A 16,087-nucleotide genomic window follows, 5' to 3' on the forward strand; every position below is an offset into this window, starting at 1 on the left:
ACCCCGGGGTGCTGCTCGGCAGTAAGGGCTGCACTTCCCATGTAACGTATCGCAGTGAGGGACACACACCCCGGGGTGCTGCTCGGCAGTAAGGGCTGCACTTCCCATGTAATGTATCTCAGTGAGGGACACACACCCCGGGGTGCTGCTCGGCAGTAAGGGCTGCACTTCCCATGTAACGTATCTCAGTGAGGGACACACACCCCGGGGTGCTGCTCGGCAGTAAGGGCTGCACTTCCCATGTAATGTATCGCAGTGAGGGACACACACACACAGTGCAGGGATAGGTGCGCCAGGGCCGACTCCGATACATTCTGTGCAAAGGGGGCAGTCCAGGGATTTCTCATTCCCCCGGGCAAATGCCGATACAAATCCTGGTTTGCATTTATTTATTTATTTTGCGAGGTATCCATCGGAAACCTACTCATACTTTCCAGAAGCGATCAATACTCCCAATCGCAATAAAAACCCCGAGGCAGAGCTATGTAGAACTCTAATTTATTATTAAATTACATAACAAAGCTTTCTTCTTTATTACAGACAGAAAAAATGCACATTAGGTGCAGAAATGGGAAAATAATTACAAGAGCAATAAAATATCATTAGTTTCATGGAGCTATCTGTAAAGGCGAATGAGAAAGTGCCATTAGGAGGGGGAGGGGTATGTACAGGTAGAGGCTTTGGGATTAGACGCTTTAATTGAGATTAACACTTTCCTATTCAACGGGGTGACTAAAGTAATGGGCTTTGCATGTAACCAGGCTACCAGCTCCACTCATGTCAGTAGCAAACATTCGGGTTTACTGTAAAGTTGGGGTGCTTGGGAACAATAAAGGGGTGATGGCTTAGTGGCAGCTGTTATGGAATGCAGAAGGTAAGCTCATCCAAGCAGCTATACGAGACATCCGCTGTGCCAGTTTTTGGATGATGGAACACCTTTTGCATAAAGCATTTCCAGTGAGCACTGCTGACCAGCTAGATTTCTCCCATGATACACACAGGCAGCAGCAGGGGGCTGAGCATGGCTTCCCCTTGTTTAGGAGACAGGAAATCCAAGCTTGATGAGGGAGGGCCTTTAAACCCAAACACACCTGGTACTAATCTTGTATTTCCACCAGCTACAGGACTCAAGAAGGGTAATTTATCCCACAATTACTAATTGGAAGGTCCTTCTGATAAATATGATTATTACAGCATCCCAGCTGAGAATCACCTGATCGCTACATAGGCTGGGCATACAACTACACAGGCAGCTTGAGGAACACTGGAAGGTCCCAAATGGGTAACTAACTGCTTGTAAGGTTCCTGCAAAGATGCAACCAAAACTGATGTTCTCTGGCAGGATTTCCGTGAGTTGCATATGGGAGGTGAGAGAAAAGACACCTATTTGGTAACCAAGTTACCTCCTCAAATATCTGTTCTCTGAGTTCCATGTGTCCCAGTGAGTGGCTTTAGAAGATAGTAAAACATTTTGTATGAACAATGTTGCATTTATTAGGGGGGGTGGAGGAGTTAAGAATGCATTTGTGACTAAATTAGTGCACTGTACAATTATTCTGCATAAAACTGAATGTTCAGGCAATCAGACACATACCTTGCTGGCAAAGCCGGTCTGATGGCTGATGGCCTGGTAGCAGCATAGCACAATGGATGTTTAACTCCCTCGGAAAGTACATGTCTATATGTCCGGATACATCATGGATACAGTAAACAGTTACATGTCGTTGTGTGCGCGTAGGGCTGGCGAACACAGGGATACTGCCAGTGCTATGAAGATTTCCAATATAAAATGTAAATTGGTTTAAGATATCCCACTCCCTTATCTACAGGTTGTGTGCACTGAACTGCGCCTTCCGCGCTTCACTTGGGCTGGATGGCAGCTGGACTTTGCCCTGGATTGTGGTTGGTTAGTCTGTGGCGCGTCAGTCATCAATGGATAGCGTACAGCAGCAACAAAATAGTGCAAATGCCGATAACTGCGCCCAGGATGAGAGAATCTCTGCGCTTCCTCAGGTTGATTCTCTGGATGAGGCTGTTAACGGCGGGAAAACGATCTGTAGGAACGTGGCTAAGGGCTGGAACAAAAGCATGGGAACAGCACAACTAACATGGATACTATGTACGGGCATGTAACATATACCTGACACACTAGCGTGTCATTGCACTTGCACCCTGAACAAGGTGGTAATTCCAGGATTCTCACCCCAAGTTACCTCAAAAGGTGCAGCAGACTTGGGCTAAAAGAATCACATGCTAATACCATTTTAACACTGTGCTCTGGAAAACATATGCCACAATGGCAAACAAGCGCATTGGCACTGACATCTGGAACAACTGTGGTGGGCACGACTCCCATTGCAGCTGGAATGACACTGGAATTCTGTGTGAGAACACTGCACACTGCACTCAGTTTATACATTTTACATATATTATTGCACAAAAGGAATAAATGGTAAAATATATTTTTTAACCAGTCATTGTGATGTTACATTGCTGAATAAAACTCATGCCGTACCACTCGGATACCCCAAGTTCCATGGACGCTATACTAATCACTACATGTTCATGGAATGGAAATGTTTCCATTTTAGAGCAGTTGCCCCTGGGCTGCACCCTCCTACGATACAGAAATGAGAGGGGGCTGCAGGGCAGAATGGAAAGGCTGCTCCCAGGAGACTATGGGCTTGAGAGGACATAGAATGATACATGTTCTATACTGTAGCTCTAATGAGTAAACCCCTCCTTACGTCCTGTATCAGTTTGTAGTGTTTGAATGCAATCTGTACGGTTTGTGCATTAGCATATGATTCTTTCAGAACACCAAATACTGTACAGTGCTGCCGGATACATATTAGTAATTTATACATCAATGTTAAATGTAATGAATATGTAGAATAATATGGTAACAAGCGCATAAGGATACTGGCCAAGGTGTTCACCCTGCTCTGAATGGATTTCAGCATTCCCCTCTGTGATGTCATGTTTTCTTTAGTTGCCATAGCAATACTGAAAAATATAGATTGAAAACAAAATGGTTATGAATGTGATTAAAATCAATGGCAATAACTTTGTGGCAGATTGATATAATCCAGATAGGGATGGGAGCCATAGTCAATAGGATCTGGAAAGTCACAGGCACAACTGAGAATCTGCAGGACAAGCAGCAATGCCCACAAAAAGTTTAAGGGTGAAGACACACGGAGCTACTAGTAGCAAGTGCTTAATCACTCTGAAATGCCTTTCCACTGGCAACAATAGGAAGGGTCTACGTATCGCTTTGGCTTTTCAAAGTTTTCTCCTGCAGGCAGCTTTGTGTGACTTTAGAAAGCCGAAGTGATGTGTAGGCCCTTTCATCAGTGACTCCTACTGTTGCAGATGGAAAGCCATTTTGAATCAGTTAGTCGGCCACAGTAGGAGAGATCTATCACGGACGACAAACTCCGACATTAGCCTAAAGGTGGCTATACACTGAAAGTTCCACTCATTTGACAAGGTCACAAAACAAGTGGATCTTTACTCCATATGCCCACCCTAAGGTGGGTGATATCGGATTGAGCCCTCTAGAAGGTTGGATCACTGTGCCAGGATAGAGGCCATTTTCAGGCAGATATCGGAGGCAGGCCAGTTTGAGGGCCCTTTACATGGGCTGATGAGCTGCCAACACAGACTGTCCCCAGCTTTTATTGGCCTGTGCATGGCCACTGTAAGACTTACCTGTATATGAGGCTTTGCTGCTCAGTACGGTTATGAGACAGAGAGACAGGGGCAGCAGTGATAGGGCAGCACTAACAGGTAGAGCATGGGAATTTTCTTGGATTACATTAAATGATGCTTCCTGAGGACTGTGGAACTGACAGGGGATCCATAGTGTGGGGCCTCACTGCACATTTGCCTGCCCAGCAATCTGGCACTTTGTCAAAAGCCGCTGGGAAAGGAGTAATGGGCGAAGGGGGAAAGAATTAGCAGGTTGGAAGGGGTATAAAACAGGGAGCCCAGTAGAGAAACTGCAGAAAGAATTCCTGGAGACAGTGACAATAAGAGCAAGGAGACGTATGAGCTGGCAGCTAGCCTTAGTGCCCACTGGGCCATAGCATTGTGCCAGGCTAGTGACAGGTACAGGACACTCTGAGAGAAAAGGGCTGCAGCACCAGAACCTGGCCAAGCCGCTTGTCATTTGCTTTTATCTGAAGCACCTCGCCCCTGCAGTGACAGCACCATTTTAGCCAAAAGAACTACCGGTATTTGTGGTATTTTGTGAAACAAGCAGTGTAGAAAATAGTAACAGATGGATGGATACTCTCTTTTGCTCTGTAAGCCTTCTGCACAGGGAATGGCATAAAAATACTCTCCCAGCTCCTGTGAACTACATATCCCAGAATCCTCAGTAATCCAAGTGCGTTTATCTACATACCAAAATCATGAACTGCTAGTCTGATACTACCATTTTATTTGCACCCTCCATTTCCTAATTTTCTAAACCTGACACTGATTCTATATTATTGTGGCCCCAAGTGTGAAATCAACATTTAATGAACAACCAATAGGAATGGGGCACTGGGCATGTTTAGGGAAAATGAAGGGGATAAGGTACTTTTGTGGCCACAATTTCTGTATTAACACTGGTGTGTCAATAAAAATAATAAAGGAGGAAAATATAATTGTTTGTTTCCTGTGTGTTAAGAGGGGCAAAACCAAATATCCTCCCGCCCAAAAGGTTTTATAAGTCTCTGGCCTGATGAGACACTGGCACTGAGGGATGAGCCATGTATTAGATGGCAATACACTGAGAGCTTCCTCCTTGCAGGTTACACTCAGGGGGGTGAGTGGAAAAAGACTGAATGATGTAAATGTAAATGAAAGAGTAGTTTGGTGAGGCTGACGGCACCAGAGGATACGGACAATGCACTTAGAGCACTCAGTACAAGGTACATGTCGGCAGCCATGTGCAACAGATGGGAAAGTGCAATAGGAATGGTTAACAAGCTCTGCGTCAGGGAACCAACTCCGGAAACAAAATCTATTTCTCAGCAGTGCTGGATACCAGGACAGAGTCACGGGGCCCCTCATCTGATAGGCTTTTTGTTCTATGCCAGTGGTCACCATTTCTTTAGCGTCACTGCAGTCTCAGACTGCCTAAGGTGGGCACCTAGTATATTCCCATAATGTAGCACCTACCTGCAAGCTCAGGGACCTGGCAAGTGGGCCATTACCAGAACACAATGGTTAGTGCAGGAGCACAGGTACATGTAGAAGTGCAGCAGTAAGGTCTGACTGGCTTTGGTGGTATCTGTATAAAGCTCAGTGACCCCTATACCCCTATTCAGGTGCTATCCCCTTACCCCCTGATTGGTGCAGCCTCCATACAGTATATGTGCATGTGTAGAAGTGGAATACTACCAACTTCAGCAGCAAGGGTCTGTCTGGCAGGGGGCATTTATATATAGGCTTCAGTGGGCATCCCCCTAGGTACAGGGCCTCAGATGCTTATATAGATGCTTCTAACCTACACAATATGGGCTTTAACTAAAGCCGCACTCTCGCAACGTTCTAAATACCAGCAATCCAATATGGCCGGGCAGCATTTATTCCAATAATGAGTCTTTGCTGTGTCCCTGCACTTATTCCAGAGGATATGATTCTGGCTGAACAGGTCTGCCGAGCTCATATACAGAGTGCTGCTGGCTTCTGCCAAGAGCCCCAGAGGGACACAATTATAAAACCTCATTAGGATATATCCTGCGAGAAAGTGCTTTTAGCATCTGAAAGGCAAAGCTCCGTAAAGCCGGGGAGGCAAATGCTCGTGGCTCTCAAGCCGGCACATTTAGGAAGAGGAGAGCTTTACATTTGGGGAATGTTTTTACTTCAAAAAAGGAATTTCTAATGAAATGGCCATGCTGAGAGCAGTTATGGAATTTAAGAGCAATGAGCAGCATTTCTAATAAGGAAAGCCCTGCATAAATCCGCACAGAGGTAATTCCCTGAGTAAATGACACACAGCTGGGTATGTATAAATCAGCCCTGGCCATTTAGTATAGCCACTGACCTTCCACTGCACAGCCTCCCAGCACTCAGAGCAAATCAATGCTTTATTACTGCCATACAGTGTCTTTCCCTTGTACTCATTTCCTCACATTTCACTATAAATATGGCAAAGCACTGAAGGGAATCTGAAGCTGTGTCCCACCATAATACAACAGCTGCTCTTATTACTTCAAGGGGGGGAAAAATCACATTATTTTTCATTTTAATACCCTATAAAGGATGATGGTGTTTCCTCCTCCAGCATTGTCATGTGGGGAAAATGTGCCCAAACTGCCCCAGCCACCCTGGTATTTAGCTCAAGCGACCACTATACTATTACCTGTACTTGTAAGGAAACAAAGATGGATAATTAAAGAACAGCACAATGGCTCTTATAATTAAAACTGTATTATAATTTGGCCCCAAGAATGTGGTACGGTGGATAAATGCCCCCTGCAGGCAAACACTGCAGGCCTAGGAGAGCACTTATGATGCTACAGACCAGTGCTGTCCAACTGGTGGCCCCCCATGTGTCTGCTGTGACTGCTTACCTTTGTGTAAGCTTTAAATGGTTTTAGTACTGAGATTAACTGAGCGCCCCTGCATTGCATTGTTCACACCTGTAAGACCATGTATTGTTCTCTGCCTGCCCTACCCTGCCTGTGTGTGTGTGCCATACTCTGCCAGCCTTACCCTGCCTTAATATAAATTAACAAACTTCTTTAACATATGAGTGATTGGTTTTTTTTTTCCCCTGCAGTGAGCACCAACCATTTGATTATTTGCTGGGCTACCACTATTAGTGTGGGTATGGTCATAAAAGCTCTTGTGATTACATAGGTGTGGTTTAAAAAAAAAAAAAAAAAAAAAAAAGAGTGGTCAAAACTGGCTTCCATTATCGGCCCCACGACGTAGGACAGAAAAATTCCGTCCCTCAGTACCACTGAAGTTGGACAGCACTGCTATAGGCTAAGGGACAAGTTCTAAAGAGGCTACAAGCAAACGCGGGAGCTGTCCCTGCTGCAGCAATGCCTCTTTACTGCCTGTTTATCATGTCCCCTGCTGCAGTCTGATAAGGAGAATATAACTAGACAAGATGGCAATGGCAAGTGACAAGATGGTGGTGACCATTGTGCCTGAAAACAATGGCAACTTTGGAAAGGCCAAGTCCCTAATAGCTTCATAAATGCTAAAAAGAGGGAAACAACAACCAGATAACTATATATTCCGCCATTAATTTCCATTTAACAAATGGAATCAGGTATGACTACATATAGAATAATATATTCATTTCTGGAAGTTCAGATAGTGTTTTGCACCTTTTCTACATAGGCCCAGCTGACTGAGCTCATGTCTAAATTGGGGTTATATTTCCCTTTAATACAGATATGCGGAAAGTGACAGCTCTGCATACACACTATAAGCTATGCAGCCTGTTAGGGGAAAAGGAGTGGAAAATGCTGATGATAGAGGTTTCACATCTGAGACACAATGGCTACTGTACCTTTCAAAAGATTGCTATAGCTACTGTATTTCTGATCATGTGTATTCATGGAGTGTTACTGACACTACTCCTGAGTCAGGAAGCAAATGGGTAAGGGAGGGAAATCTATAAACACAGACAATGGCATGGGCAGGCAAGGGCTGCTATACACATGGGTGGCTTCTTTATCAATGAAGAACCACTTCTATTATCAAAAATAAATCGGTTTCACTACAGCTCAATATTACATTTTCTTACAGTTAAAATATTTAAAGATTTGTGAGTTGCTCAACCTAGCATATTTTTCATTGCAGAGTATGGATGAACATTTTGCAGCAGGATAAAAGTGCTATTGAGTAAGCATATTTATGAACTATTTATAATGCTTCAACTCTGGTGCAATGAATAGGGCTTGTGCTGAACATCCTTTTTGCCTATTGTTTTAATTAGGAGATATCTATGGTTTTTGTTATTTCTGCTCTAAACAGGACAAAATGTAAAAATGAATCTAAAACAACATTCTACTCCCCAAAAGCTAAGTCAAACAAACCAGCAGCCCTCAGAGAAGCCTCTGTATAAACAAACGCTGTGGTTGGGCATTTTCTCCCCCAGTGTAGATACGCCAGCAGAGAAAAAGCCTCATTGCCCTAAAGCAAAGTTCCCATATTCATACACAGTCTAGGGATTCTTACCTTATAGTTTCTTCTATTAAACGGTCAGAACTGTAGAAAAAGAAAAGGAAAGGCTGTTAATTGTATATATGTGTGCTTCATTAAATCAACATACATCCATCATTTACAGGTATGGGACCTGTTGTCCAGAATGTTGGAGATCTGGGGTTTCTGGATAAGGGAGCTTACCATAATTTGGATCTCCATACCTTAAATCTAATTCTTTAGTCATTTAAGGCTGATGCCACACCAGGCGTAGGGCTGATTTTTTCCGCTTGCCGAAAATTCAGCCCTACGCCTGCTACTTGTGCCTGCACCCGAATGAATGGAATACGCTCGGGTGCATGCGCATGTAGCCGATATACGCATGAAAACGCGAGACTTTGCATTCTCACGCGTTTTAGTGCGCATATCGGCTACATGTGCCTGCACCCGAGCGTATCTCATTCATTCGGGTGCAGGCACAAGTAGCAGGCGTAGGGCTGATTTATCGGCAAGCGTTTTTCCGGTTGCCGAAAAAATCAGCCCTACGCCTGGTGTGGCATCAGCCTAAAGATTAAATAAACCCAATAGGCTTGTTTTGGCTCCAATAAGGGGTAATTATACCTTAGCTGGTATCAAGTACAGGTACTGTTTTATTATTACAGAGAAAAGGGAAATCATTTTTAAAAAGTATTTGCTTATAGTGGAATCTATGGGAGGTGGCCTTTCTGTATTTTGGAACTTTCTGGATAAAGGGTTTCTGGATAACAGATCCCATTCCATATTTACTCACATGCAAAAAGAATGAGACATTGCAAAAACAGTAGAAAATGTTGGATTTTGTGCCTGATGCAGATGCCTAGTTTCTGATTTTTGTATTTTTTATTCCACTTGGATATCTCTCCATCTTTTAGTAACCTCAGAGTGGGTTTTAGTGTGGGAATGAAGATTACTGATGTTGCATCTTGCCCAGAGTGCCTCTAGTGGCAGCCAAACAGTACATACAGTCTTTATTTATAAGGGATACTTACTGTTATAGACTATAAGGGACAGCATTACATATCTTACAGACTATAAGCAAATCTGTTTGGTTATATAACAATATAATTAATAAATGAATTTGCATGAAAGGTGCCTATGAAAATCCTTTCCATGATAGCTTCCTGCCTTAAGTGAATGAATAGTGTGAGCTCTCAGCCAATAAGTGAGGGAATAAGGGCTCTTACACACAAGCGCATGGTTGTGCCTCCTGCTGCCGTGACTCTTTCATGCATTTAACCATAAAGGAACATTTGTTGGTTTAAGAATAACATTTTAAATGGTAGAGTGAATTATTTGCTATGTACGCAGTGTAATTTAGAAATAAAAAGCACTCCATAAAAATCATGACAGAATCCCTTTACCAAAAGCATGACCAAATGCTCGTGTGTAAGAGGCCTAATCCTACAGCGAAAATAAATCTATGTACCGTAATGTACTGGCAAAAAATACAATGAAGCCAGCTGAAAATGCCAATAATTTACCCTTTAGGCCAAGTCCATTGAATTAATTAATAAGTAATTGTATAGGAGAAATATATCAATCAAGTACTTCATTACATTTAAAGGAGAACTTAACCCTACCCCACCCCCTCCAAGCTCCCCTCTTCAGAAGTCTCAGAGCTGCACATTGAGTTTAACAGCGCCATCTTCTGTCTGTATTCTGATCCTCTCAGCTGTCAGTACGGTGCCTGCAGGATCACGCGCAATCGAAGCGGATTCAGGACGTGGATTGAACTGCGCATGCTCCTCCAAGATCCGTGTTGGCTCTGACAGAAGGGCATCAGAAGACAGGGCAAGATGGCCCCTTTGAACTCCATTGCACAAGTCTGCAAATTTAGTGCAGGTTAGGCCACAGGGAGTCTTCCGAAAAGAGGCTGCGGGGAGGGAGCCTGGAGGGAGGGGACAAGGGTTCAATTCTCCTTTAAGTGGAACATATACCCCCCTTTTTGACATGACCTCATTCAGTTCAGTCAGGCATATAGGCACACCCACAATGCAAAGCAGAGGGACTTCAAGTCCCAGAATCCACCATTTGACAATTGAACAAGGTGAGGGTCAGCCTAAGGGAGGCTGGGAAATGGTTTATCAAAGTAACAAGGTTATCTTATAATCTATGGAACTAAGTTCAGTAGGTTTGTTTAAAAAACACATTTTTATTTCTGGATGTTCACGGTGTTTATGCACCTTTTCTACATAACTGTAACTGGTTGAGCTTATGTCCAAATGGGGGTATATTTTCCCTTTAATATACAACATAGAGGCAAACTGGTGCTATAGTTGCATGCACAATGACAGGGTATGTACTAACTGGTTAGTTTCTAATGTGCCTGGATACTACAAGTGCCAATCTCAGGACTAAATTACCTGCCTAAGGTCATTAACATGGAGACTCAGTTAAACTAAGCTGTCAGGGTGAGAATGAAATGTCTCTAAACTGTAATTCACTTCTGTCCCATCAACTGACACATCAGTGCCACAATTGCCATCTGAGACTAGCTGGATTGTTAGCAGTGACAGGCAACACTAATAAACCCACTGAGGACTGACTGAACAGATTATTCTTTATTAATACAGAACTCATATATTCCACAGCACTTATAGAGGTTACAGATAACTCCCATCAGTCTGCACAAGTGGCGCAGAGCTTACAATCTAAGGTCCCACTCACCTGCACTATAGTCATTTTATTCCCAGCAGCCCATTAACCTGCCTGTGCCATTATGTAGAGGGAGAACCACACAAGCATGGCGAGAGCTACAAGACTCAGAACCTGCTATTAATTCTAAAGGAACCTGCAGGCTCTACTGTTCCTTAAAGCGGTGCTACAACTTTATGCTTCTCTTTAAGGGATTCTATCATGATTTTTATGGTACAGCAAAATAATGAGCAGGGATCCTAGTAGAGAAGTGATTTTTTAGGCCTGCAGTGAGCGGTGCTTCTATGTCATTTGCTACCCAGGAGCCCTTCTGCAAAGTTGTGCAAGTGAGCAGGCAGAAAACATTACTGAAAGTCATTAGCATTAACCGCAATGGTTCCAGCCATGCCAGGAACCAGTCTAATGGATTTGCTTATTCCTTTACAGTAGAGGGATTAACATATGCACCAGCAGCAAAAGAGCACTGCGCCGCCCACCAGCAGCACTTAACCTTTAGTGGAGAAGCCATTTTCCCAAACAGCTCACCGAGAGAGGAAGCCATTAGAAGGTACCACGTATTCCTGCATTTAAAGTGCTGTGATGGAGAAGAAAGGACAATATTTCGGCAACTCTGGGGTACACGAAGCTCTCCAAATACTTTTGGGATTTTTCTCTATGTCTATTATGTATTTATAGCACTACTACTTGCTATTAGTTATTCCTCCCTTGTCTGTATGATAAATATACTGAGAGCAAAAGATAGTGACCTGTGTGCCTGATTAGTGTAAGGGTTAATCAATTAGTAGAACAACTAAGGGCAGAAAAGTGTCTTTACAAACAATTTGCATTTACAAAAAACTTTAAAATCCTAAAACTTGATTGGAAGCTTGCTATTTTCTTCCATTAGCAACACTTTGTGTATTTATAACCCCTTTAATTCTGCATCTCCCGGATCATTTTCTCAGCATGAAAAGTTACATGGGTACATAGAGTTGCCACCTTTTTTTGGAGAAAAAAACCAGACTTTATATATTTTTAACATTTTTCCCTATTAATAACATTGGCGTGCAGCATCATTTTTACTGGACAGGCTGGTAAAATTACCATTCTTGTTAACAGTACAAAATAATGGGCCAAAAAATATATATTTTTTATTAGAAGTTTGCCAAAACTTCTATATAACAAGGCCAATCCACAGCTATAAATACAGGGTTAAAGATAAATTATGGAGGGACCAGTTGCAAAATTGTATTGGGACCCGCAGCTCCTTAGTTGCACCACTAAAAGAACTTTGCATCTGCCTAATTCTTAACCAAAATGGCAAACCCAACGCACAGGCTTAATGGTATAAACTGGCTACTTTTACACCTCCTCAATGCAATAAAGACACACACCGTATTTAGAATAAGGCTTAAATGCCATAGACCCTCTCAATTCACATGCACCAGGCTGTTAATATTTTATATATCTCACAGAATACTTTTAAAAGACCCTTTCAGACACAGGGTTCCAATGCAATTAGTGCATAGTAATTAAAGGAACAGTAACACCAAAAAATCAAAATGTTTTTAAGTAATCATAATACAATGCACTGTTGCCCTGCACTGGTAAAATTTGCACATTTGCTTTAGAAACACTTCTATAGTTTATATAAAAAGGTGCTGTGTAGCCATGGGGGCAGCCATTCAAGCTGGAAAAAGGAGAAAAGGCACAGGCACATAGGAGATAACAGATAAAAAAAACCATTGTATTGTACAGAACTTATCTGTTATCTGTTATGTAACCTGTGCCTTTTCTATTTTAAATGGCTGCCCCCATGGCTACACAGCAGCTTCATTTACTAAACTATAGTAATGTTTCTAAAGCAAATACACCAGTTGCACCAGTGCAGGGCAACAGTACATTATACTGTAGTTCCTTTTATACACTTTGATTTTTTGGTGTTACTGTTCCTTTAAGCTATTAGTGACTGAAGCTAGGTTTAAATGCAGATGGAAGGCCTACATTTAACTCTCATTTCCACAGCTGACACATAAATGGACAGACACTTAGGAATAAGGTTAAGCTAATTTTATTTCTGGTAAAATATTAAACACAGCCATAAAGATGGAAAAATTTGGAAGTCCCATTGCCCTGAGCAAATAGCAACCTTTCCACCCTTGCTCCGGATCACGGGGTAGGAAGCCATGATGTACAGAGGCTAACAGGTCGCTAACTCTGCCTACAAGTAGTAGTTGTGCCACTGCACAAAGGAAGACAAAGTCGGGTAGCACTGCACTGATGGTCCTATACACTAAACTCTGCAGGTGGTACATGGGCTGATTGGCGACATGTTGTACAGTTAAGAAAACATTATTGTGTAGAAATACAAAACCCACTCACAGTAAAGCTCTCTGCTTCAGCCCATTCACAGTACAGACAAAAAAGCAAAAACATGTTCCTCCAAATTACAGCATTAAAAATTCAAAAAGTCTTTATTGTCCAACCAGCATTAAAACACAGGAAATATACCATTCAGAGACACATCCTCACTAACATGACATGTGCACACCCTATTGGGGTAAGCATGTGTCTCTGAAAGGTACCCTTCACATAGTAATATAACATAGTAACATAGTAAGTGAGGTTGAAAAAAGACATAGATCCATCAAGTTCAACCTTAATGCCTATATATAACCTGCCTAACTGCTAGTTGATCCAGAGGAAAAAAATCCTTCTTGACCTATGTTTAAAGCTTTTTTTGTCTAAAAATTATGATGTATCCAATTCAGTTTCCAGTTTTTTGTTGCTCCTGTCCCAATTTTTTTAACCATGTTTCTGGCATCAAATTTTAAAAAAGGAAATTTCTCAGTTGTAACCTCTGATATGCTGTCTTTAAGCTATCTGCAAGTAAATAGAGGGTTTAAATGATCTGCAAATCATTATTTCCAGTCTACATTGCCATCATCAGCACATTTGTAAGGGGATGGGTGCGCATGAAGCAGGGAGGATTCTGGTCTTCCCAGTAGTAAATGTAATGCTTTTGCACTGAGCTCTTTAGAGTTATTCAATGAATCACCCAATGGGTTAACGCACTCTTATTTAAAGTGACAGCAACACCTCAACTTTATCACAGCCGTGAAGCATTGAATCAACGCCCCACAGCAGATGGAGTCAGTTCAGAAGAGCTTGCACTACATTTCCCTGTGTATAAGTCAGGGAGGATAGACAGAGAGAGTAATTCAGCACAAGTGCTCTCATTATTGAGCGATGCATAAAGATTGCATTGTGGGGAAAGCTGCACAGAGCTCTGAATGTGACTGGCAGCCAGGAGGCTCGCCTTGGAGCAGAGGTATCTTAAAGGAGAAGGAAAGGCTAAGTCACTTGGGGGTGCCAAAATGTTAGGCACCCCCAAGTGACTTACATGACCTACCTTGTACCCCCCAGCCCAGGGCACCTGTAGACACCGCTTCCTCCTTCCTTTGCGCGCTGCTGCCGAAATCCGTGGGCCGGCGCATGCGCAGTAGAGTGAAAAGCCGACTTTAATGTTTAAGTTCGGCTTTTCACTCTACTGCGCATGCGCGCGCAAGCGAGGAGGAAGCAGGTAGCGCCGGCAGCTGCCCCGGGCTGGTGCTGTTCTCTCCGTACGGGGGCACCAGCCCGGGGTACAAGGTAGGCGTTCTAAGTCACTTGGGGGTGCCTAACATTTTGGCACCCCCAAGTGACTTAACCTTTCCTTCTCCTTTAATATAGTGGACATACACGCACAGGAGATTTTGTACAATTACTGGGATTCGTATAAGCAAGTAACAATCGGATAGGATATCACTTATCACTAAAGGGTGGTCAGTAAAGCTGGCTATAAATTGAACAATATATGTATGTATGTATATCTTTATTTATAAAGCGCTACTTATGTACGCAGCGCTGTACAGTAGAATAGATTAATACAACAGGGGGTTATTAAGATAATAATAGATAAATACAAAGTATAACAATAAATACAAGATACAGTTGCAATAAGTTAAGAGTCAAAGACACAAGAGGATGGAGGCCCCTGTCCCGTAGAGCTTACAATCTATATGGGAGGGTAACTTACAGACACAAATAGGCAAATGCAGTATAAGTGCTGTAGGTCACAGTGGGTGACACTACAATATAAGTGCTGATTCCCAGATCAGGTGCTGGGTGAGTGCTCCAAAAGGTAGTCTTTAAGTTTAGTTTTAAAAAGACTGGGGGAGGATATACTTATTTGGTTGCCAAACGAGCTGCTCTTTGCCAGATATGCCCACTTTGAGGTGGGTGATTTCAGTTGGATCCAAATGTTTGTGAGTTAACCCTTACAGCAAAGTTCCATTTTGAATGTATTTTATTCTGTCACTTTAAACAAAAATCATAGATTAATACTGCACAACAGATTTTCTTTTTTTTTATGAATGAGTTGCAGAAATAATTAGTGATGAATGTGAAAATTAATCTTGAAAAGTAATATTTGCTTTGCTCTGAGCATCTTGCTTATGATTTATACCACTGCCAATAGCTGAAAAGTTATGGGGATTCTCATTTCCGGTGAAGTAGAATCTATAATGAAAATATGTTTATTGCAGTTAAAGATTACAGATTCTTTAAATGCTCTTTAAAGAAACTCTCATCTTTAATTGCAATATAAACATATTATAGTACATCCTCATTATCCCGGCAGAATTGTACATGATTGTGGCAGCGTTTCTTACTTTCTCTCTGTCCAAAAAATGTTTCCCCCAGACAAAGTGCAGGCTGTATTAGTCCAGTTGGGGTAAACAATAGTCTTTTTTTTTTTTACAAAAAGATGCCCATGTAAGCACTACGCCACACACCAGAAGGGAAAGCCCGGTGCGGGTGGGTATGTTTAAAGGAGAAGGAAAGGTAAAAACTAAGTAAGCTTTATCATAAAAGTATGTAAATACAGCCATAAGCATTCACAGAAACGCTGCACTGACTTCTCTATCAAAAGAAACACAGATGTCTTGTCTCCTTTTTTGTAAACATGTTGTTTGGGTGTCTGACTTCCTCTCTCAGAAACAGCCTTAATTCCCATGGCCAGAGTCTGCAAAGCTCTCTCCCCTCTCCCATAAGAATGCTAACAACTCCCCCCCCCCCACCCTTAGGAATGTGTGATCTCAGCTCTAACAGCTAGAGCTGGAGCAGGAAGCTATTTAAAATGGCAGCTGCTGTCCTAAGCAAACAGGGAAAGCTTCTAGAGCTCTTTACTCCGGTATGGCAATGCTTTCTGCAG

The 16,087-nt window shown here is 42.5% G+C and overlaps 1 protein-coding gene across 3 annotated transcripts in view; it reads right to left on the reverse strand.

The window, feature by feature from the left end:
• Positions 1-482: 482 nt before the first annotated feature.
• The window catches only part of gosr1 (golgi SNAP receptor complex member 1), a 34,989-nt gene continuing 19,384 nt past the window's right edge, over positions 483-16,087 (reverse strand). For 2 of the 3 annotated variants that reach the window (XM_012956914.3, NM_001015945.2), the window contains 3 exon segments: positions 8,197-8,226; positions 2,924-3,006; positions 483-2,054 (listed from right to left, as the gene is read on the reverse strand). In XM_012956914.3, the coding sequence (XP_012812368.1) occupies positions 1,930-2,054; positions 2,924-3,006; positions 8,197-8,226 (238 nt within the window). In that variant the 3' untranslated portion in view covers positions 483-1,929. 3 annotated transcript variants of the gene reach the window in all.

This window comes from Xenopus tropicalis, chromosome 2, assembly GCF_000004195.4.
Source record: "Xenopus tropicalis strain Nigerian chromosome 2, UCB_Xtro_10.0, whole genome shotgun sequence".
Lineage (NCBI taxonomy): Eukaryota > Metazoa > Chordata > Amphibia > Anura > Pipidae > Xenopus > Xenopus tropicalis.